The 22,039-nt window shown below is 43.1% G+C and overlaps 1 protein-coding gene across 2 annotated transcripts; it reads right to left on the reverse strand.

Annotated features, from left to right (window-relative positions):
• Nucleotides 1-891: 891 nt before the first annotated feature.
• Crls1 (cardiolipin synthase 1) lies at nucleotides 892-21,555 on the reverse strand. 2 transcript variants are annotated; one of them, XR_016538593.1, is made up of 8 exons: nucleotides 21,082-21,555; nucleotides 16,661-16,798; nucleotides 11,453-11,582; nucleotides 7,104-7,189; nucleotides 6,375-6,443; nucleotides 2,628-2,719; nucleotides 1,666-1,889; nucleotides 892-1,492 (listed from the first exon to the last, which is right to left on the reverse strand). XR_016538593.1 is itself a non-coding variant. In XM_090352019.1 (7 exons), the coding sequence occupies exons 1-7, from the start codon at nucleotides 21,397-21,399 to the stop codon at nucleotides 1,802-1,804; spliced, it is 921 nt and encodes a 306-aa protein (XP_090208145.1). In that variant the 5' UTR covers nucleotides 21,400-21,555; the 3' UTR covers nucleotides 1,572-1,801. The 2 variants fall into 2 exon arrangements, 1 of the variants encoding a protein (XP_090208145.1); XM_090352019.1 differs by lacking the exon at nucleotides 892-1,492 and having other exon boundaries at nucleotides 1,572-1,889.
• Nucleotides 21,556-22,039: the final 484 nt, after the last annotated feature.

The following is a 22,039-nucleotide window of genomic DNA, read 5'->3' on the forward strand; positions in this document are numbered from 1 at the left end:
CCTTATGGAGTCTGCACACACTGGAATAAATATATCATGTGTTAAGTCTATACGCATGAATATTCATTTTAACATGCCAAATTTAACACAGTTCCAGTATGTTTTATAAACTGGCAGAATTTGTGGTGCATAACAATTTAGTACTCAAATACCCGAGGCTTGGACCATTCGTCTAAAGGTAGAGGTAGAAAAAGAATTGCCTTAAGACAAGGCCCAGCCCATACATCCCTCCAGATATCATCAACACTACACCATAAATAACAAACAATAAACAAAGTACCAAGTTCTCATTTTCCCCTGAACTACTTCAAGTCTTCCCCCATCCCCCTCCCCATATACCTTTTTCTATTTTGCCAGTCCTGGGGCTTGAACTCAGGGCTAGGTGCTGTCCAAGTGCTTCTTTGTGTTCAAGACTAGCGCTCTATCATTCAAGCCATGACACCACTTCCAGCTTTTTGTAAGTAGTTTATTGGAGATGCTGCATGGATTTCCCTGGCCTCGACCTGCGATGCTCAGCATTCAGCTGAGGGAGTAGCTAGGATTACAGGCATAAGCTCAGCACCCGGCTCTAAGTCTTCCCTTTTAAAACATTTCCATGGGCTCATACCTCACTAGAGCTGAGGCTCTAGTGTCCAGCCTTGAGGGCCTCCAGCTGAGAGCGCACTGGGGGTTCCAGAGTAAGAAGGGAGGGAGGCCATTGTGTACTCCACTTGGGACAAACCAGACAATGGGTAGTACTGAGCTGCTACTGGTAAGGGGACCTACTAAGCTCTCCTTGTATGTCCCTCTACCCAGACAAGAGGGGCAGCAGTGTCTTCTAAGTTGGATGATACTAAACCAATTATTTTTACAATGTAAGTACATGTGATGGGTTTGAATGGATGTCAGGGAACACAGAAAAGCGGAGATAAACATGCAACACAGAACAAACCAAGCTGGGGGAAAAAACTTTTTTTTCCAGTTCTTTTATTTCTTAACATCTTAACAAAGTTTAAAAAACCTTTGAAAAATATACAGTTTTGTATTATTTACACAACATATGGGTATAGGTTCCAAAAGCATATAAACATTGTTACCTTAGAAACACAGTGGGAGGGTAAGGTTTAACTCACTGCCTTTCAGATGCAGAGTGATAAACAGGTTCTCATTTTTCAACCGCCTTCGTTACTTAACCTGATACATAAAACTATGAGGTACCTGAGAGGTTGGGAGACTAATGATGAACTTGAACACCTCCGATCTTGCTTGATCTTATTTTCAGATTTAAAACTTTCAGCATTTTATAAATCTTTACAACGTCATAAAGCAAAGAGGGCTTTATTCTCATTATTCTAGATGAACCACATGAACTGTTCCTGTGTCTACAGACCTGAAGGTCAAACATTCAAACATATAATGAAGTCGTGTAAGATACAAATTCCCACTGCTTTGCGAACAGTCTAAATTCCACTCAGAGAAGTGTCAACTCTTCAGTTTCCATGCTCTGAATTATCTAAAAAAGAAAGAAACACATAAAACAGACTGACAATGATTGGATTAAACCAATTATAAATTATTCAAGAAAGCTAAGATTAAAAATTCTAAATTACAGTTTTATTTGTATTTAAAAATACACTGGAAATTCTGCACATGCCCATGATCAAGCTTATTTTCAATGTACACTACTTCAAATTTGATGACATGGTTCGTTCTGACAAGTCCCTTTTCAAGCTGCACACTGACACAGGGACGCTCCCGTAGATTTCCACTGGGGCTGCGGCCGACGCTGTGCACTGCTTCCTCGCCCGTGCAGGGGTGATCTTCATGCGCCTTTTATCACCTGAACAGTTTTCCGACCATAGTGATAGTAGCTGTAACCGGATGCAGCTGTGGTGAAAGCTGTACAGCACCTTTTATGGAAGAAAAGAAACAGGATTTGGTTGTGAAACTGAAAGCAGTATTTATGGAAGCACAGTATAAACATGTGACCTTTGCCCTAAAAAGTACAAACCTTAATATAAGGGCTGGGATGCAGCTCAGAAGCAAAGCAAACATCCTGGGTTTGATTCCCAGTACCCAAAAGATAATCTTAACATAAGCTGGGTGTTGGTGGCTCATGCCTGTAATCCTAGTTACTTAGAAGGCTGAGATAGATGTGAAGATTGTGGTTCAAAGCCAGTCCACCTGGCCCTGCCACACGTGGCCCCCTATCACAGTGGGTGTGTGCCACACTGGCCCTGGCCACACAACTTCCCACAGTCCCAGCGCGGTGAGAGCTCACAGGCCAGCAGCTGGGGTTGGTGCTCAACTGGCTGAACTGGTTTTTCATTTTGTCTTTTATAATTAACCACTAGCATTTACCAAATTGTGAGCTGTCACACAGAGAAACCTGCTGCCTTTTGGGGAAGATTTCATCACTCAGACAATAAAACAAAAACAAAACAAAACCCCACTCAAAGCAGCAAAAGTCTGTGAGAATCTTATCTCCAACTAACTTCTAAGAAGTCAGAAGCCAGAATAAACTAGCTTAGAGCAAAAAAGCTCAGGAACATCACCTAAGCCCTGAGTTCAAGTCCCAGGACTGGCCCACAGAAAATAAAAAGCCATTTGGTTGACATTTCCAGAATAACTTTAAATTTATAGCTTACCACAATATCTGAAGATAAATGCTGTCAGCATAATTGAAAACTGGAGCTGCCAAAGAAGCTGCCACCAAGATTAACTGGACTGCTGTATTTACCTAAAAAAAAAAAAAAAGTGAATGGTGCCAAGGGGATCCTGTATTAAGACAAACCCCCATCATGTCTCAGGTCAAGCAGTTGCCTGTCTACATAGCTGTTTTCCAGAGTGACGGTAACGACAATTAGCAGAACTACTACTACCTTCAGTTCCACAACCGTTCAGGAATATTGCAAAATCCTGTCTCTCTTTTTTTCTAGCTGTCATTTTAAACAGTCCTGTTTTAATTAAGCAATCTCTTCCTAGATGGGAAAATGAGTTAGGTGACAGGTCTGCTGTCAGAGTGGACAATAAAATCAAACCTGTAACCCAGATTTCCTGGTGCCTTATTCAAAGCTCCTTTTACTTGTCAATCCCTATGAAGTAAAAAAGGAAAGAAAAACAGCCAGGAGCCAGTGGCTCACACCTGTAATCCTTGCTACACAGGAGGTTAACAACTGAGAATCACAGTTCCAAAGCCAGCCTGGGCAGGAAAGTCCACAAGACTCTTATCTCCAATTAACCACCAGAAAACTAGAAGAGGCACTGTGGCTCCATGGGTAGGGCAGTAGCCTTGAGCCTTGTAATAATGAGTACATACCTAGGATGCTCCTAGCAGAGGATTACAATAGCACAAAACCTAGATACATAAGGCCATATAGGATGAGGCTAAATGAAAGTATATCTCCAGGATATGGAAACAAGAGCTTTGTCTTGGGTGATTGTTGTTCTTAATGTACTATGTTATTTCTCTTTTCTGTTGACCTTTGGTTAATCCCATATTGTTACAGTATCTGACTTTGTTACCTGGCATATTGTATATACATTGTTTATTTGAAATAGGAAAGGAAAGGGGGGAAAACAAGATGATTGGGAGGGGATAGGGGGAGGGAGATGGGGACAAAAAATGAGAAGGGGTATCAATGTGTGAGAAGTAATGCACCTATTATACATTACAATTAAAAAAAATCAGGGCCGGGAGTTTGGCTAGTGGTAGAGTGCTTGCCTAGCATGCACAAAGACCTAGGTTTGATTCCCCAGTACCATATACATAGAAAATAAAAAGCCAGAAGTGGTGTTGTGGCTCAATTGGTAGAGCTTTACCCTTGAGAAACATCCAAGGACAAGCTCAGGCCCTAAGCTCAAGCCCCACAACTGACAAAAAAAAAATCAGGGACAGTTCCAGGCTGTAAATTCAAGCTCCACAATTGACCAAAAAACTAAAACAAGCTGGGTACAGTGGCTCATGCCTGTAATCCTAGCTACTCAGGAGCCCAGACACAAAAGGACCTGAGACTCTTCTCTCCAATTAATCTCTAGAAAACAGGAAGTGAGGTCTGGCTCAAGGGTAGGGTGGTAGCCTTGAGTCGAAGAGCTCGGGAACAGCACCCAGGCCCAGTCCAAGCCCCATGACCCACAAAAACAAAGACCCTGAAAAATCCTAGGCCCAGTGGCTCAAGCCTCTAACTCAAGTTACTTGGAAGATGGAGATGCAGGGATGATGGATTCAAAGCTAGCTGGAAAATCAAGTTCCTGTCTTGATCTTACTCAATGGCCTGGTGCATGCTTGTCATTCCTAGCAACACCAAGAAGTCTAGGAGGCTCCTCACCCGGGAAGGCATGCACTTAAGACCCTATTGCAAAAACAAACTCAAGTAAGTGTACTTTTCCTTGCAAGTGCAAGGCCCCATATTCAGTTCCTAGTTAGCATGGGGCAGTGGGGAGGAGGGGGTGTATTAGGAAAGACATCTCCAAAATCCATTCATCTATGGAGCCTCTGGAAGTAATAAGCAGGATTCTCTACCCTCAAAAGAGCACTGGGGCTGGGAGTTTGGCCTAGTGGTAGAGTGCATGCGTAGCATGCATGAACACTTGGGTTTGATTCCTCGGTACAATATATGTGGTGGAGGGGGGGGAGCCAGAAATAATGTTATGGCTTAAAGGGTGGAGCTCTAGCCTTGACAAAGCCCAAGGACAGTGCTCAGGCTGCCCTGAGTTTAAGCCCCAGGACTGGGAGAAAAAAAAAAAAAAAAGAAAAGAAAAAAAAGACAGCACTGGGCAGAGAAAACAGGAGTAGATGTAGGCCAGTTCTTGTCTGAGGACACCATCCACGTGTCATGAGACACATGCTGTGAAAGTCTGTGAATACTGAACAGTGGGTGATGTGTGTAAAAAAGTGCCTTGGTTCAGTCATCCACGTACAACCAAATAACAAGGATCCATCCCACTCAATTTGTTTAAAGTAAATAATAAATTTTTTCCTGGAGAATTCATTTGGTGCATTTTCTACTTTCTATTCAACAACTGTAACTTCTATAAATAGCATAGTGTTTGTTTTAAACACTGCACACAAAGTGCTGCACTTGATATAAGTCACAGAAAGCCAAAGAAGCTCCTATACACACAGGGAAACCTGCTCCAGGGAGTCTGTACAAAAGCAATGATTCCTCTGCTCCAGACATGAGCAGCCTCTCGCATTGTAAAAGTGTGTGTGTGTGTGTGTGTGTGTGTGTGTGTGTGTGTGTCTCAGTCTTGGGGCTTGAACTCTGGGCCTGGGCACTATTCCTGAGCTCTTCAGCTCAAGGCTACTGCCCTACCCCTGGGCCCACAGTGCCACTTCCAGTTTTCTAGTGGTTAATTAGAGATAATAGTCTCACAGTCTTTAGTGCCCAAGTTGGCTTTAAACCATTGAGGTTTAGATCTTAGCCTCCTGAGTAGCTAGAAGCCTGTAGTATTCTTTTTTTTTTTTTTTTGCCAGTCCTGGGCTTGAGCTCAGGGCCTGAGCACTGTCCTTGGACTTTCTCAAGGCTAGAGTTCTACCACTTGAGCCTCAGCACCACTTCTGGCTTTTTTCTATGTATGTAGTACCGAGGAATCGAACCCGGGTCTTCATGCATGCTAGGCAAGCACTTTAACCACTAGGCCAAACTCCCGGCCCCGCCTGTAGTATTCTTATATGAGCAAAATTTGTTTTGTGTACAGCTGTTATCCTGAAAGACTCAGGGAAGCAGAATGGACAACTAAAAGCAGGATTTGCTTCTCAGGGAATAAAACTCTCCAACTCCCCTTCTTCAGGACAGCCAATCCTGGAATGAAAGGACTTTAGAATTACCTATAATTTTTACCATAAGAAGGGAAAGAGGAAAACTATATGAAACTCTTTATAGTCTCTTCGCATCTTTAGTCAAGCCATGCCCATCTACTTTCCAGAACCTATCATCTCATTCAAGGCTTAAACTCTCAGACCATCAACCTAAGACAAAATGTTATATTAAGGGTCCAAAAAGCTTAAAGAGGACAAGAGACTTCTGACAGAGTTGTCTGCTTAACCCAATCTTTCCTCTCCAGTCGATATTTTTTAATTTGTTAGTTTCAATACTCTTGACTGAGTTTCATATTCATTATAATAAAAATCCACAAAGGGGGCCGGGAGTTTGGCCTAGTGGTAGAGTGCTTGCCTAGCATGCACGAAGACCTGGGTTCGATTCCTCGGTACCACATACATAGAAAAAAGCCGAAAATGGTGCTGAGGCTCCACTGATAGAGCTCTAGCCTTGAGAATGTCCAAGAACAGTGCTCAGGCCCTGAGCTTAAGCCTAGGACTGGCAAAAATAAAAAATAAATAAATAAATAAAAATCCACAAAGGAATAACTGAAATGTTTTGTGTGTATCTTACCTTGCTGATGAATGTTGGTTTTAACCTAGCAGTAGCATAGCAAGGATTGAAATATTTAGCTAATGTTCGCTGGTAAAAGACAAAAGAGAGAAAGTTTCAATTTATTCTTCAAATTTAAAACAAACATTGTGCTATTATACAAGTTACCATTGTTGAATATTTACTGTATACACCTGGCCCTAAGCTGGAGAAAGACTCCTAATTTGCATCTTTTTGATTATATGGATATTGACATTCTTTAGAAACCAAACACACTAAAAGTCTTTAAAATGTTAAAATTCCTTCATTTCTCCATGCCCATAAAATTCTAATAGCTATCATACAGTTTTCTTGACCACATATTTTTTACTAAATAAATTCAGTGAAACTCTTTTACTTCATTTCTTTCATAGTCAAAAAACTAAATGGATAAATATTCTGTTTCTTACTGGACTGGAAGGCAAGAGAGGTTACCCATGCTCACTTACCATGGATTTTGAAAACCAGCTCTACCAATCTATTGTAGAAGCTAGCCCTGTGGTACACCTCTAGCTGTTTACCAAAGGAACTGGACACGTTGGGCTGAGTTTCATGTGCCATCAGGGAAGGAGCTAGACTTAGAATCAGTCCTCTTAATACTATTTATGTGTCCACTCACTGTGCCACCCGAACAGCATATAAAACAGATTTTAAAATTTTTGCTTTAAGTTGCAAGTCATACAAAAAGAATATTTTCTGAAAGAAACTCACGGGTGTTGGAAGAGTTCGGTATCTGACATAAAAAACAGCAGCGATCAACATTACATCTCTTGAAATTATCATATAAGTAAGTGGAACTGAAAATCAAATACAAAAAAACTGTAATGAGAACTTGAAAAATTAGAGACATATTTCTACAATAAAACCTTCTTTTAGTTTTACTACAAATTGATGTTTATCATAATCAAAATTTACTTTCTGATGATTTAGTATCCCTGCAGTAAGAACCATTAGCTTTCAGTTGTGTGTGCACGCGTGCGTGTGCATGTCTGTCTTAAGACTTGAACTTAGGGCCTTGGGGCCTGTCTCTGAGCTGCTTTTGCTCAAGGCTAACACTTGAGCCTGAGCTCCACTTCTGGCTTTATTTTTTCATTTTTGGTTGGGGGTGGGGGCAGTTTATTAGAGAACAATGTCTCATGCACATTTCTGCCTGGGCTGGCTTTGAACTGTGATCCTCAGATCTTAGCCTCTTGAGTAACTTGGAAGATTTAAGAAGACTTAAAACTCTTCTGGGTATTTGGAAATGGAGTGTCTCAAACTTTTCTCCCCAAGCTGACTTCAAACCATTCTTCAGTATCAGCCTCCTAGCTAGGATTATAGGTGTAAGCAACACGCATCCCGCTGAAAAACATTTTTTGGGGGGGTTGGGGGGAGGCTTAAACTCTGGGTCAGGGCGCTGTCCCTGAGTTCTTCAGCTCAAGGCTACTGTCCTACCCCTCGAGCCACAGTGTCATTTCCAGTTTTCTAGTGGTTAATTGGAGATAAGGGTCTCTCGGACTTCAGACTTTAGTGTTCGGGGCTGGCTTTGAACCTTGGTCCTCAGATCTCAGCCTCTTGAGTAGCTAGGATTATAGGAGCCCACCATGCCTGGCTTGAAAAACATTTTTAAAAAACAAAATCCTGGGGCCGAGAGTTTGGCCTAGGGGTAGCGTGTTTGCCTAGCAGGCACAAAGACTCCTCAGTACCTCATATATATATATATATAAAGCTGCAAGTACAACTGAGGCTCACTAGCCTTGAGATAGCCCAAGTATAGCTGGGCGCTGTGGCTCACGCCTGTAATCCTAGCTACTCAGGAGGCTGAGATCTGTTATGTGGGAAACATAAATGGATCACATTCCAGGCCAGCCAAGGCATAAATGTGAAGTCCTGTTTGAAAAACAGGTGAAAGCAAAAAGGTGTGGGGGCACTGCTCAAGTGCTCTGTGCTTGTTTGGCAGGCTCAAGGCCCCGAGTTCAACCTCTAGTACTGCCAAAACAACAACAAAAAAGCGCAAAACTTAGTTCAATTTGTTTTAACTACCAAAATAAAAGGATCATATATATTCCCTTCATAATAACTTCAAACGATACATGAATTATTTGAGACTGATTTATGGTGCTCTCCGGTTCTATTGGCTCTGCAACTGGAATACCATATCACCAATTAATTATACATTTAAACTTTAAGTCTCTACTGACTTATAGTTACTGAACTTTGGCCTAGTCTTTTATGAGATGGCACTATTACAACAGGAAAATGCTTACAGAATCTGCAGCTAACAAGATATATCTGTATTAAGCTAGAGGGGGAAAAAAAGCCATAATTTTTAGAATCATTTTTTTAACCTTATAAGACAAACTTTTCTATGAGTAATCAGTACCTGGTAAACTCTGAACACACAATTCACATTATTAAATTAAAGATCCATGTATGGTAAACACATAAGCCTGCATCTGTGCAGGAAGGTAAGTGCACGGGACTCAGAACTGCTTGGGGCAGTCACTGGGCTCCAATCCAGCACTGTGACCCAGCAATGAACATTTCTGGACTTATTCTACTACTGGCGTCAAATGTTTCTGAATGAAACATTCAATTCATCAAAAAGGTACAAAAGTCCAATGCATATGCATTTAACAGCAAGATGAAGCAAAATTACAACTGCAAAGGAACATAGTGAAAAATTAGATACACAGAAGGGAATGTTAGCCCATTCTCAGTAATTAAACAGCAGACTAAAACATGAAAAAAAGAAAAGAAATGGGAGATTTAGCTAAGTGTAGTAGTTCATGTCTGTAATTTAAGGAGAATCACAGCCTAGGGAAAATATACATGCTATCCTCATAGCAACAGAAAAAGATGGGTATGCTGGAGTATACCTGTCATCCCAGCTACATCATGAAGAGTTTACAATAAAAATAATAAAATAATAAATAGTTTATAAGCAGAAAATCTTTTTTCTTTTCTTCTTTTGGAGCCAGTAATAGGGATTGAAACCAGGCCTGGGTACTATCCCTGTGTTTTTTTTTGCTCAAGAATACCACTCTGTCACTTGAACCACAAGGTACTTCCAAGCTTTCCGGTGGTTAACTGAGGATAAGTTTTATGGACCGCCCCACTCAGCTGGCTTCAAACTGTGATCTGCAGTTCTCAGCTTCTTAAGTAACTAGGATTCCATGAGCTAATAAGCATTTGGCATGATTTCTTTTAAAGAGGAAAAAAAAATTTAAAGGTCAACTAGGAAAAACACCCGTAAGTAACTAGGATTACAGGCCTGAGCCACTGGGGCCCAGCCAAAGTCCTCAAAAATTCTGAGTGAAAATGATCAGGTTGAAAAATTGTATGGAGAGAAGAATAAAGAAGAAAAGTTGCATGGTTCAACTGTAAGGAGGTAAAATGAAGACAGTTTAGACACTCTAGACTTTCAAAAATGTTGCTACAGGCCACAACCTTTATAGAAAACAACTGGAAGATGCATTCTGCTATAGCAGCATTTGGCAAAAAGCAAAACCTGGGAACCTGGAAAAACAAGTGCAACATAAAAGAGAGAAAACAGAAACTGCAAGAGTGATAGTGAAGAAAGCCCTGGCTTGGACTTACAGTGAAGTCCTTAAGTGAAGCAACATTCCATAACGCAAAAAGTTAGGCATAATTTCTATGTTCAACAGGACCAGGGACTGGACAGCCGGAATAAAGGAACTGCAAAAACACACGCTCTACTAAAAGATCAAATCAACTGTGAATGGCTACAGAATGCTCTACAGACTTTTCCTACAGACTTTTCCCCCTGAAGATTATTTACATGCATTACAATGGCACTTCCCTTCAGTCCCAAGAATCACATTCATACCCAATTCTAACTTTCAAAGCAGTACACACAAACAGTATAATTTATCTTTTACTTTAGCTTGGGAACTCAGAAGGTTAACACAGCCCTGTAATTCTTCCTACCAATTTGGTAATGACAGATATTAAGGCCATATGGCAGCTGCTGTGTCCTGAGATCCTATTTCTACCTCTGGGAGAGCAACCAGTTTAGGCTGGATTGAGAAAGGAAACCTGATTGGGCAAACAACCAAAGTAGAAAGTGAACAAATAGCCGAATAGGGCACGAGGGCTCACACCTGTAATCCTAGCTACTCAGGAGGCTGAGATCTGAGGATCAAGGTTCAAAGCCAGCCCAGCACAAAAGGACCTGAGACTCTTATCTCCAATTAACCTCCAGAAAATGGGAAGTGGGGCTTGGCTCTAAGGCAGGGTGGTAGTCTTGAGGTGAAGAGCTCAGGGGCAGTGCCTAGGCCCAGAGTTCAAGCCCCACAATCGACAAAAAAAGAAAGAACAAAAGTGAACATACAGAAAAGCACATTCAACACAAAAAGCCAAAGATCATAAAGTCCTGCTAGAGTTACTACTCCAAAAATGTATCTAAATGTATGATTTGGAAATTATGCAAGTGCCTAGGCAAGGTGAAATTTTATGGGTATTCTTAGAATTTCATAGTTCTTATTATGATTAAACTGTATTTACTAATTAGCCCTAGGAAGTTTTTACATTACTTTCTAGGTATTACACGAGGCATTAAAAATACAGCACCAGGGCTGGGAGTTTGGCCTAGCATGCACAAAGGCCCGGGTTGGATTCCTCGGTATCACATACATACAAAAAAGCCGTAATGGTGCTGAGGCTCAATGGTAGAGCTCTAGCCTTGAGAAAGTCCAAGGACAGTGCTCAGGCTCTGAGTTCAAGCCCAGGAATGGCATGATGCATGCATAAATAATAAATAAAAAAATACAGCACCAAAAGACTCTAGAGTAGTATAAATTGACACTGCGAGATTTTTACTAAATTTTAGTTGTAAACAATTTTACCAAGAAAACTGATTTTACTAGCACATAAGTAGGACATTAATTATGAAACAGTTTGGTAAGCAAGACAGTGTAACAGTTTAAAATTTGGGGAACAGTTTAAATTTTGAAAATGTATTTTGGGCACAAAAGTTCCATGTCTCAAGAGAAATGCTGGGCTGATTAGTGTCCTTCTCCCCTGTGCTGTTTAAAGGAACGCGTGATGGCGTCTCTTACCTGGAATAAGGTCTGCATAGGTCAAGCTAACATATAAGATACTGATAAGTATTTTATCAGCAAGTGGATCAAGAGCACTTCCCAAAGCTGATTTTTGATTGGCCCAGTTTCGAGCAATAAATCCATCCAACTGAAAATAGAAGTGTTTTTTTTTAAATAAACAGCATGATAGGAATAGAGTATATCTTGAAGCTTAAGAGATACCAGAATAACAACTATAACTTTATAAAACTTTAATTAAAATCACTTCTTGTTTGTTTTTTTTTAAACAAATGCTTTCATTCTTTTATGGAGATACACTTAAATTAGCAGCTGATCTAAAATCAATGTCCTATTTTCCTATTACCTCCATACCCTCTTTCCCTACATCCCCCACTTCTTACTACTTTCTCAAGGCCCTATTGTGGACTTTGTGGACTCATAACCAGATACAAATCTAGACATATAATTAACTCATAAAACACTCCCAGGAAGCATGACTGACAGAGCCTCTTTTATTATTGGAGCTAATGGGATGAGAGACAGGGTCTTGATATGTACCCTAGGCTAGCCTCAAACTCTTAGTCCTTCTGCCTCAGCCACCAGAATGCTATAATTACAGGTGAGCTTCAAGCAGCTCTTCAGTTGATGCCTGAGCTACTTTCACTACAAATCAAATAGCCGCTTTCAGTTGGAGGGACTTAAGTGTGAGTGACTAAGTTTTCACAGCCTCTACCTATTTTCTACCCAACTCCCTCATCTACGATAACAGTATTTTCCATTTTAAAATTTCCTTTTTCAGTATCGCTATTAATTCTACACTTCGTACTTGTATTACTTGTAGTGGGCTAACAGCTGCCTAGTTAAAATGTTGCTACTTACATGGTTGGTTTAATTTGATGCAACAGAGCTTTAAACAATGACTGGTTGCTAGCACTAAAATATTTGAAATCTCACCATAAAAACCTAGATATCCAGGGCCGGGAGTTTGGCCTAGTTGTAGGGTGCTTGCCTAGCATGCACAAAGGCCTGGGTTCGAGTCCTCGGTACCACATACATAGAAAAAAGCTGGAGTGGTGCTGAGACTCAAGTGGTAGAGCGCTAGCCTTGAGAAAGTCCAAGGACAGTGTTCAGGCCCTGACCTCAAGCCCAGGACTGGCAAAAAATAAATAAATAAATAAACAAAAAAAACACAAAAACCTAGATATCCAACCTAACTTAAGGAAAGGAAAGATGTGGTCACCTGGGGTAAAAAAAAAAAAAAAAAAAGCCAGATGCGGTGGCTCCCTGTAATCCTAGCTACTCAGGAGGTAGAGATCTGAGGATCAAGGTTCAAAGCCAGCCCAGGCACAAAAGGACCTGAGACTCTTATCTCCCATTAACCTCTAGAAAATGAGAAGTGGGGTTTGGCTCAAGAGTAGGGTGGTAGCCTTGAGCTGCAGAGCTCAGAAACCACACCCAGGCCCAGTTGAAGCCGCAAGACCCACAAAAAAATAAAGAAAAAAAAAAAGAAAGACTGAGACCAAGTACTGCACATTAATGCTTCACAAGCAGACAATTCACCCTAGGAATTGTCTTCAAACTTCAGCAACTGTTTAATTCTATTATTTCTGTTATTAAAAAGAGAGGATTAGGGACCGGGAGTTTGGCCTAGTGGCTAAAGTGCTTGCCTAGCATGCATGAAGACCCGGGTTCGATTCCTCGGTACCACATATAGAAAAAAACCCAGAAGTGGTGCTGCGGCTCAAGTGGTAGAGCTCTAGCCTTGAGAAAGTCCAAGGACAGTGCTCAGGCCCTGAGCTCAAGCCCAGGACTGGCAAAAATCAATCAATAAATAAATAAATAAAATAAAAAGAGAGGATTATTAATTTAGATATAATGAAACATTTTTACGGGACAAACAAGTCCTCCACATCCGAGTACTGCAGTGAATGAAGGGAGACCGCAGAGTGCAGGGCAATGATAAGAACTGTTTCAAGTCTTGGCTCCTGTCTGTGTTACCTTGGGGAAGTTACCTGCTTTCTGAGTTTCCTCATCTGGAAGACAGACATATGACCTGCCTACCATGCACCTGCTGCCTATCACCAGCACAAAATGTGATCTATGTTTATATTCACTGCTTATTAGCACTGTATAAATCCTCAAAAAAAAAACCCCAGTCAACTAGATTTATTATTATTATTTTCTCTTTTTTTTGGGGGGGAGGGGGAGGTGCTGGTTCTAAGGCTTTAACTCCGGGCCTCGATTTGTCTCTGAGATTTTTTTGCCCAATGCTAGTGGCTCCACCATTTGAGCCACAGCTCTGTGTGTGTGTGTGTACGTGCGTGTGTATGTGTGTGTGTTTATGTGTGTGTTAAATGCTTAACTGGTGATACGAGTCTCATAGACTTTCCCGCCTGGGTTTGGCTTCAACCTGTGGTCTTGAAAACTCAGACTCCTGAGTTGCTGGGATTCCAGGAGTGAGCCCCCAGTGCCTGGCTGCACTCTGTTTTCTTCAGCAGAACCAGGTACTACTGTCTAACAAAGTGCCTGGAATGTGAAGCTGTCAGCTGAGTTTCTGAACTCAGAGCAGGACGTCCTCACTTTTCATCATCACCACCCTCCTGGCCTCACTGTTATTCTAACTCATGAGAGATCTCAAGGTCATCATTTCATAAACATCTACAACTTCACAGCAACTCAACATTGCCGCAATCGAAGCATGCATGCATCCCACACCTGAACACTGCATAAGAAACAAATGCGCTGCCTAGTCTCACTTCAAATTCATGACCACAATCTCCCTGAGATACACAATGTACTTGATCTGACCTGTCTACTGAAATCACCCTCTCACCTCCTTCATCTGAGGACCTCTTATTCTAGTCTACAACAGTCTATATTGGGTTTTTAAAAAATTAATAATCAGCACTTTCTCCTGGTCCCACCATCAACGCTGACACTGCAACTACCTATCCTCTCCCTTCCTAGTCTCAAGCCTCCACTTGCAAGTTCTGTCTCCAGCCTTCCTTTCCCCATCTCCCTGGCATCATCAAGTTCTCCTTTCCTACCTGGTTATCTATTATGCGGCTAAAACAAAAAGCCCTCAGGATATCTACTTTTAAACAGCTTTACCTTGACTATTTTCCTACTCTCCCATGAAGTAAAGCTTCTTTCAACAACGTTGGCCGCCATTACCTCACATCTGCTCACCGACTCACTCCAACTTTTCCCACTCCTCTAGATGGCTGTTAATGTCTCCAAAGAATTTTCAGAGTACCTAAGTGCAACACAACCCAGGGCTTTCCCTGGTATATCTCCTTCAGTCTCACCACTATCCGTTCTCAGCATCCTTTACCAGCTTCTCCGCTGCTGTACGTATCTCTCATTTCTTTTATCCTGCCTCTGTTTAGATCCTTCATCTTCTACAGCAATGACCTCCTCTCGCTTTCCTAAGGCATTCAATACCAGCTGGATCACAATGCTGTCCTGCCAGTGCTGCCATCCCAGAAAGTGTTGCTGTATTCACCAGGCTGCTGGAGAGAGAAAAAGGAGCAGCCTGGTGTCTATAGCGGACTCCTTCTTCACTCCACATATCCGATCCATCAACATACCAACACTGCTCAAAATACCATAGCAAACTCATCCACTTTAACTCTAAGTCCTCTTAGTCCACACTACTATCTCACTCCTGGGCAGGCCTCTCTAACAAGCTGCTCAGCTTCTACTCTTGCCCTCCCTACAGTGAACCAGGCAAGGCATGCCATCTGCACAGCAGCCATTCTGGAGGCATCAAAACTCCACGAAACAACTGTGCAACATTAACTAGGTTTCCATACATAACTTATACATTAATAACAAGGTCCTCTCCCATTCCGTGAATACTGCAATCTTGTCTGGCAGCAAAACCTCCACCACTCTCCAAAACAAAATCCACAAACTGGCAGAAAAAAGATGAAAGGAAAATTCAGTAACAAAAACCTTGTCTTTGACAGGTTGGAGGCCACACTAACAATGAGTAGGGACGTCCACGGTTCAGAGATAAAAGCAGCAGGCACATACACAAGAGGAGATGGTGAGAATGGGAAGAGATGGAGGCCAATAAAAACTAAAGTCTGGATAAAGAGAAAAGCTAATTTGAGAGGCTGTATCTGATGGCTCTTTGGAAATGCCTTAGAACAATGCCTTTACCTTTCAAATTCTTCAGCTAATTCTGCAGTGCTTATAAATGCTACTGGGCAGGTAGACTATCTCAGAATAGCTGACATTACAAGGAAAGATACTGTTACAAGTTAGTTTCTAATACTTACTAAATATATACTGAATAAAAGTTTTTAAATATAAATGGTTGCTTCTCAGACCAGCCCTACATAAGACGATACCATTTGTATTCCCACATGCTAATTTTGCCCTGGTATGAAGTTTTCCCTGCTCCTTTTCCCCCACTTACATGGAGTTTTATAAGTTACTTTTTAAGCTTTATGGGAAAAGGTGGGTGATAAATGTAAATGTCATACGTGATGGCAGCTGGCCAGGAAACAAACATTAATATACCCTCTGGCATGAAACTATTTCTTCCTGTTCTAATTTGAGATCCCATAATACTCCCCTCTTTCAAAGCTGACAGGTACGTCAGAGAACTACTCTTTCCTCTGTCCATCTTCTGGAGCAGTAGCAGAAGGAGGAATGCCCAATGCCCAACCCGGAGAAGATTTCTTGCTGGGTGGACAAGAGGGGTGCAGAGCACAATCAGAGATCCAATACATGAGCTAATTTCAAGCTCTCCTGCTGACATTAAAGCCTGAGTGGAGCTCTGGCTTCTTCTACATGGTCGCACCCTAGTTTTCTGGGCCATAACAACTGGTCTACTATTTCTGAGAACTCCACTAGGAAAATCAACTCTTGTTGCAGATCAGAGTATTTCTATCAAAATAAATTTAAAAATAGTCATGTAGCTTCTCTTCTTTATTTCTATTCCTAAAGCAAGCACTTAGCTCTTGGAAATTCCTAAAGTAAGTCTTTCTTTTATAAAGAAGTTTAAAACCAAGAGTAAAAATTGTACTTCTCCTATGCCTCTATACAACTTCATATAAAAGCAGTCCAACACAGATGCTAAAGTAAGTACTAGATCAAATTTATCTCGACCATTTCCTTCCAAGGAAAGGCTACCTAACGCTGTGCTATTCTGAGGCAGTAGTAGAGACCCTGGGATTTGGAAAGGACCCAAACAAGAATGCATTTATAACTTACCAAATCAGTTAGCCCAGCTAAAGCAAAAACTCCTAGGGCAACATTGAAATCTTCTTCAAGAATCAAATAGCCCAAAACTGGGGCAAGGCCAATTCTTGTCATGGACAACATATTTGGGATTGTCCATGGATTTTCATACTGAAACACAAAAATAATAAAATTTAAATGACATACCATATGTTCATACTTAAAACACAATCTATTTGGGTAAGACACTATGTAAATTTTAAATTTAATATTTATACATAAGTACTCATATAAGTGTGTAAGAGAAAGTTTCATCACAATGACAAAAGATCTCTCTCTCTCTCTCTCTCTCTCTCTCTCTCTCTCTCTCTCTCTCTCTCTCTCTCTCTCTCTCTCTCTCTCTCTCTCTCTCTCTCTCTCTCTCTGTGGGTAATAGGGCTGGGACTCTGGGACTGGGTGCTGGCCCTAAGCTCTTCAGCTCAACGCTACCACCCTACCCCTGGGGTCTGTACCCCTGGGCCTGGGCACTGTCCCAGAGCTCTTCAGCTCAAGGCTACTGCTCTACCCTTGAGCCAAGTCTCACTTCTCATTTTCTAGAGGTTAATTGGAGATAAGAATCTCAGGTCCTTTTGTGCCAGGCTGGCTTTGAACCTTTATCCTCAGATCTCAGCCTCTGGAGTAGCTAGGATTACAGGCCTGAGCCACTGTCCTCCATCCCCCGTCCTGTTCGACAAAAGAACTTTAAAAAAAAATAGATTGAGTCTGTGTTAGCAGCTGGTGGCTCACACCTATAATCCTAGCTATTTGGGAGGCTCAGATCTAAAGATCACAGGCAACCTATCAATAAGGAAGCAGCTGGGTTCAGTGGCTCAGGTCTGTAATCCTAGCTACTCGGAGGCTGAGATCTGAGGATCATTGTTCAAAATGGGCCTGGTAAGAAAAGTCCCTGTGATTAAACCACACAAAAAAAACAGAAATACAGTTGTGGCTCAAAGTGGTAAAACACTAGCCTTGAGAAAAACGACCTCAAGGACAATGCCCAGGCCTTGAGTTCAAGCCCCACAACCAACAAAAGAAAAGAAAGAATGGGGTCAGGAGTTTGGTCTAGTGGTAAAGTGCTTGCCTAGCATGCATAAAGACCCAGGTTCAATTCCTAGGTACCATATACCCAGACATAGAAAAAGGTGGAAGTGGAGATGTGGCTCAAGTGGTAGAGTGCTAACCTTGAGGAAAGCCCAAGGACAGTGTTCAGGCCCTGAGTTCTAGCCCCAGGACTGGCAAAAAAAAAAAAAAAAAAAGTGAGAACATGGTACAAATGGTAGAATACCAGCCTTGAATACAAAAACCAAATGAGAGTGTGAAACCCTGATTTCAAGTCCCAGTACTGGCACATGCATGCATGCATGCATGCACATACACACATCTACATAGCACCAAGTTATCAATCTTAGGCATTTTCACCAAATTATCAATCTTAGGCATTTTATTTTCAACACTTAAGCAAAGACAACCTCTCTCACTTCCCTTACACATATCTATCAAAAAATGCTAAATGCTATAAACAGTATACGAAAGTATGAATAAGGAGAACCAGATCTAATTCTTGCCACGAAGTTAGAAAGTTGCTGGGAGAAAGTGGAAATAGGAAAAGACTGAGATACATGAAAATGAAGAAAAACTGTGCACATCTCTTCAAAAGAGATATTAAGAAGACCTTCCCAACTAAAAAGCAAGAGCTTTCACAGCTACCATATGGGAGCTCTGACTCCTTGAAACTTCATTTGGAGCCCAGCTGTTAGAACCTGGCACTTGCAAAAGGGCTCTTTGACAGCTCTGAAAAACAACCCTTCCTCACCATGCACAACCTGATTTGTGAGAGGGTATTTCAACTTTAAGAAGCTTTGGCCCAGTGGAATTAAGACGCACATAACAAGAAAATATAAAAACAGCACGAAAACGCTTTTCCCTAAAGCCTGGGTTTTTCCCCCCTCTACTAAATCAAAGTCTGATTCTACCCAGTAGGACTCTGCCTTCAAAAAACAAATCCTAAACTGGGCATAAATGGCTCATACCTATAATCCTACATTATAGCTACATTATTTTTTATTTTTTGGTGCTAGTCCTAGGGCTTGAACTCAGGTCCTAGACACTGTCCTTGAGCTTCTATACTCAAGGCCAGTGCTCTACCACTTCAGCCACAGCTCTACTTTTGGCTGTTTTAGTGGTTAATTGTAAGTACAAGTCTCTTTGACTTTCCTATCCAGGCTGGCTTTGAACCCATGATCCTCTGATCTCAGCCTCCTGAACAGCTAGGATTATAGACATGAGCCCTCAGCTAGATTACATTTTTTGAAATCAGTAACCAACTTGTCTGAACTTTAATTTAGGGAAGAAAAAACTAGTAGAAGAGTTCATTTCTAAAGACACCTTTTCAACTTGCATGAACTACCCTTGTAAGAAAAGGCATTCTCCACAGATACTGTTTGTGTTTATAAACAGAAGCCAGCAAAGAAACACCTCAGCTTAGAGGGGTAAAGGACTGGTTGTCATTGGGACCCGTGACAGCAAACTGTCATGGGAAAGCTGTAGAACAATTTCAAATTCTCCAGGGAACAATCACCAAATGAGAGCAACATAATCCTTGTCACTGGGATCTTAAATTGAAAGTAGGACCACATTCTATAATTGTCTGAAAACACCCTCTGAATGGATTCCAAATTAGGCTCAAAGACTGGAGTGCTTCCAGAGTTCAAAAGGAAAAAGTCTGTTGACCATTCTGGCACAGTATAAGTCAAACACTGATCCAGTGGCCCAGCAACTCAAGAGAACCAGGTGGGAAGGGGGAAGGTAGGTCAACACTGAGAAAACAGTATGATCAAACAAAAGACAGGGAACAGAATATTCCAGAGATACCCGAGGGAGGGGTGAATACACAAAACGTAATGTTTGCTCCAACCAGGAAAGGGGTTCTTTGGGGCTCCCTGTAAAATATCTCCCTTAAAATATCTCCATCCTTTCAAATCATTAGACTTGGTACAAGGTTTTAAAACTAACATCAGGAGAGCTAATCTTACACTACCCCACCAAATAACCTGTGGCATACTCGACCAACTACAGCCATTCGGGGAAGGTCTTCAGCCAGGATGAGGGCAACTTCAAAGCTTCCAGCAATCAAACCTCAACATGCTTTAGCTAGCAGGGGAGTTGAGAGCCCTGCCAGGATGTGGCAGTCTCAACCCATGCTGTAAACTGATGAAAGCAGCACAGGGGCCAACTGAAGACCTAACAATTGAAGATGTAATAATTGCATGAGTCTTGCTAACATGACATCAAAAGCTCTGGGGGTCTTGTGCCTGGGAAGTATTTGAGCAGGTAAGTGGACAGCCACTCTTCTCTGCGGCTTTAAGAATAGTTTTCATCTTTTCTGTAATTAGAAGTAGAATCTTTTAACAACTAATTAAAACTACTCTCCATCCTAATGTATAAGGTTAACGAAAGTCAAATAATAGCCAGGCACGGGTGGCTCAAGACTAATCCTAGCTACTCCAGTAGCTGAGATCTGAGGACCACAGTTCAAAGCCTGATGAGGCAAACAAGTTAGTGAGACTCACCTCCAAATTACTTGCAAACAGCTGGAAATGCTCAGAGACAAAGGACACATATTTATGGCTAGCAGAAGCTAAGTGTAAAATACGCAGGGATATGATAAACTGTACAGGACTCTGGGAATTCACACTCAGCGAGTCCACAGGATACTCTTAGAAACACAAAGGAGCAACGCCTTGGTGTCTCTAATCGCATAAAACAGTATGTATCGGAATGGAAGGAAACCACAGCAACAAAAAAGGCTGAAGTGGAGGGAGGTGTGGTTCAAGAGGTAAGAGCAACCAGTCTGGAGCAAAAAGGCCAAGGGAGGTGAAGCAGTGCGCGGAGGGTCCTGGATGTCCTTCTCGGGACTGTCCTGTAGACTCGGCTTACACAGAGGGTAAAGAAACGCTCTAGGAAAACAACGACTTCAAAACGTTTGGGAAAGCTCAGCGAAGGCGCGCGCGTGCGCGGGCCTGCCGGGACTGGGTCTTGAACTCGGGGTCGGCTTGCCTTCCCCGAGCTTTTGTCACTCGAGGCTGGCTGGCACTCTCATCCCTTGAGCCATTGGCTTCACTTCCAACCCCCCCCCCGCCCCCGGGTGGCCACGGAACCTCGACCTTCAGCTTCCGGCTTGCACGCGTGAGCCGCCTCCCCCCCCCTTACTCCGTATCCGTGTCCACGCGCGCACCGCCCTCCCAGCAAGGCGTGTGGACGGAAAGGGGGACACAGGAGACCTGAACTTCTCAGGAAACCCCGAGATGGTTCCGTGGCGGTTCTAGCCGGCCCAGTGACACCCCCTCTCACTCAGTCCTCCCCCCACCCCCCCGGCCGGGCTCGGCCCTCCGCCATCCTCCGCGGGCACGTACCAAGCTGGCGGTGCTCGACGGACCCCAGCGGCCCCTGGCGGGCTCGGCGGCGGCAGTGGTGGTGGCGCCTCCTCCGGGCGCAGGCCCCGAGGCCGCCTTCCCGGTGCCCGAGCTGTGGCTCCGCGGGCCGGGCCAGGGCAGCCGCAGGCTGAGCGAGGCCGGGCGCAGCCACCGGCGCTCGGCCAGGCACCCCAGGCAGCAGACGGCGGGCGGCAGCAGCGCCCCGAGGCCGCGCCCCCGGCTCAGCCGCACCCATGGCGCCCGTGCGGCCGCGCGCAGCGACCCCCATGAGCCGCGCGCAAGCCGCCAGGCTAGCATGTCCCTGCGGCCGTGCCACGGGTCCCGCAAGCGGCGGGAGCTCAGAAGACAGCACGCCCGGCTCGCCGCTCCACCCCGGAGGCCCGGCGATCGCAGAGAAGCGCGGTGGCTGAGGCCTCCATACTGATTTCCAGACCTTAGCACAAACCTCTTATACAGGAAATCTGGAACCGTCAAGGGAGGACGCTTTCGCGACTCTTTTACGACACCAACGCGGATCGGCTCCTCAGCGCCCCCGAGTGGCAGACTCGGGCATATACAGTTCATGCCTTTGCAAAAGCCGTGAGGGGTTTTTTTGTGTGTGTGTGTTATGTTTAACCTGCCTCTGCATGTCGACGGGCAAGGGGGTCAGGAGCCCTCTCAGCCTCCAGCCTGAAAGCCCAGGGTGGAGCAGTTTGCTATCCTAGCTACCAAGAGGCTGATATATGAGGATCACCGGGCAGTAAAGTCTGTGAATTTTTTTTTCTTCCAGTCTTGGGGTTTGAACTCAGGACCTAGGCACTGTCCTTGAGCTTTCTCAAGGCTGGCACTCTACCACTTGAGCCAAAGCAGTCTTTTCTGTGTATGTAGTACCGAGGAGTCGAACCCAGTGCTTCCTCCATGCTAGGTAAGCACTCTACCAGTAGGATATGCTCCTGAA

The sequence above is a fragment of the Megascapheus bottae genome, chromosome 18, assembly GCF_031878675.1.
Source record: "Megascapheus bottae isolate mThoBot1 chromosome 18, mThoBot2.hap1, whole genome shotgun sequence".
NCBI lineage: Eukaryota > Metazoa > Chordata > Mammalia > Rodentia > Geomyidae > Megascapheus > Megascapheus bottae.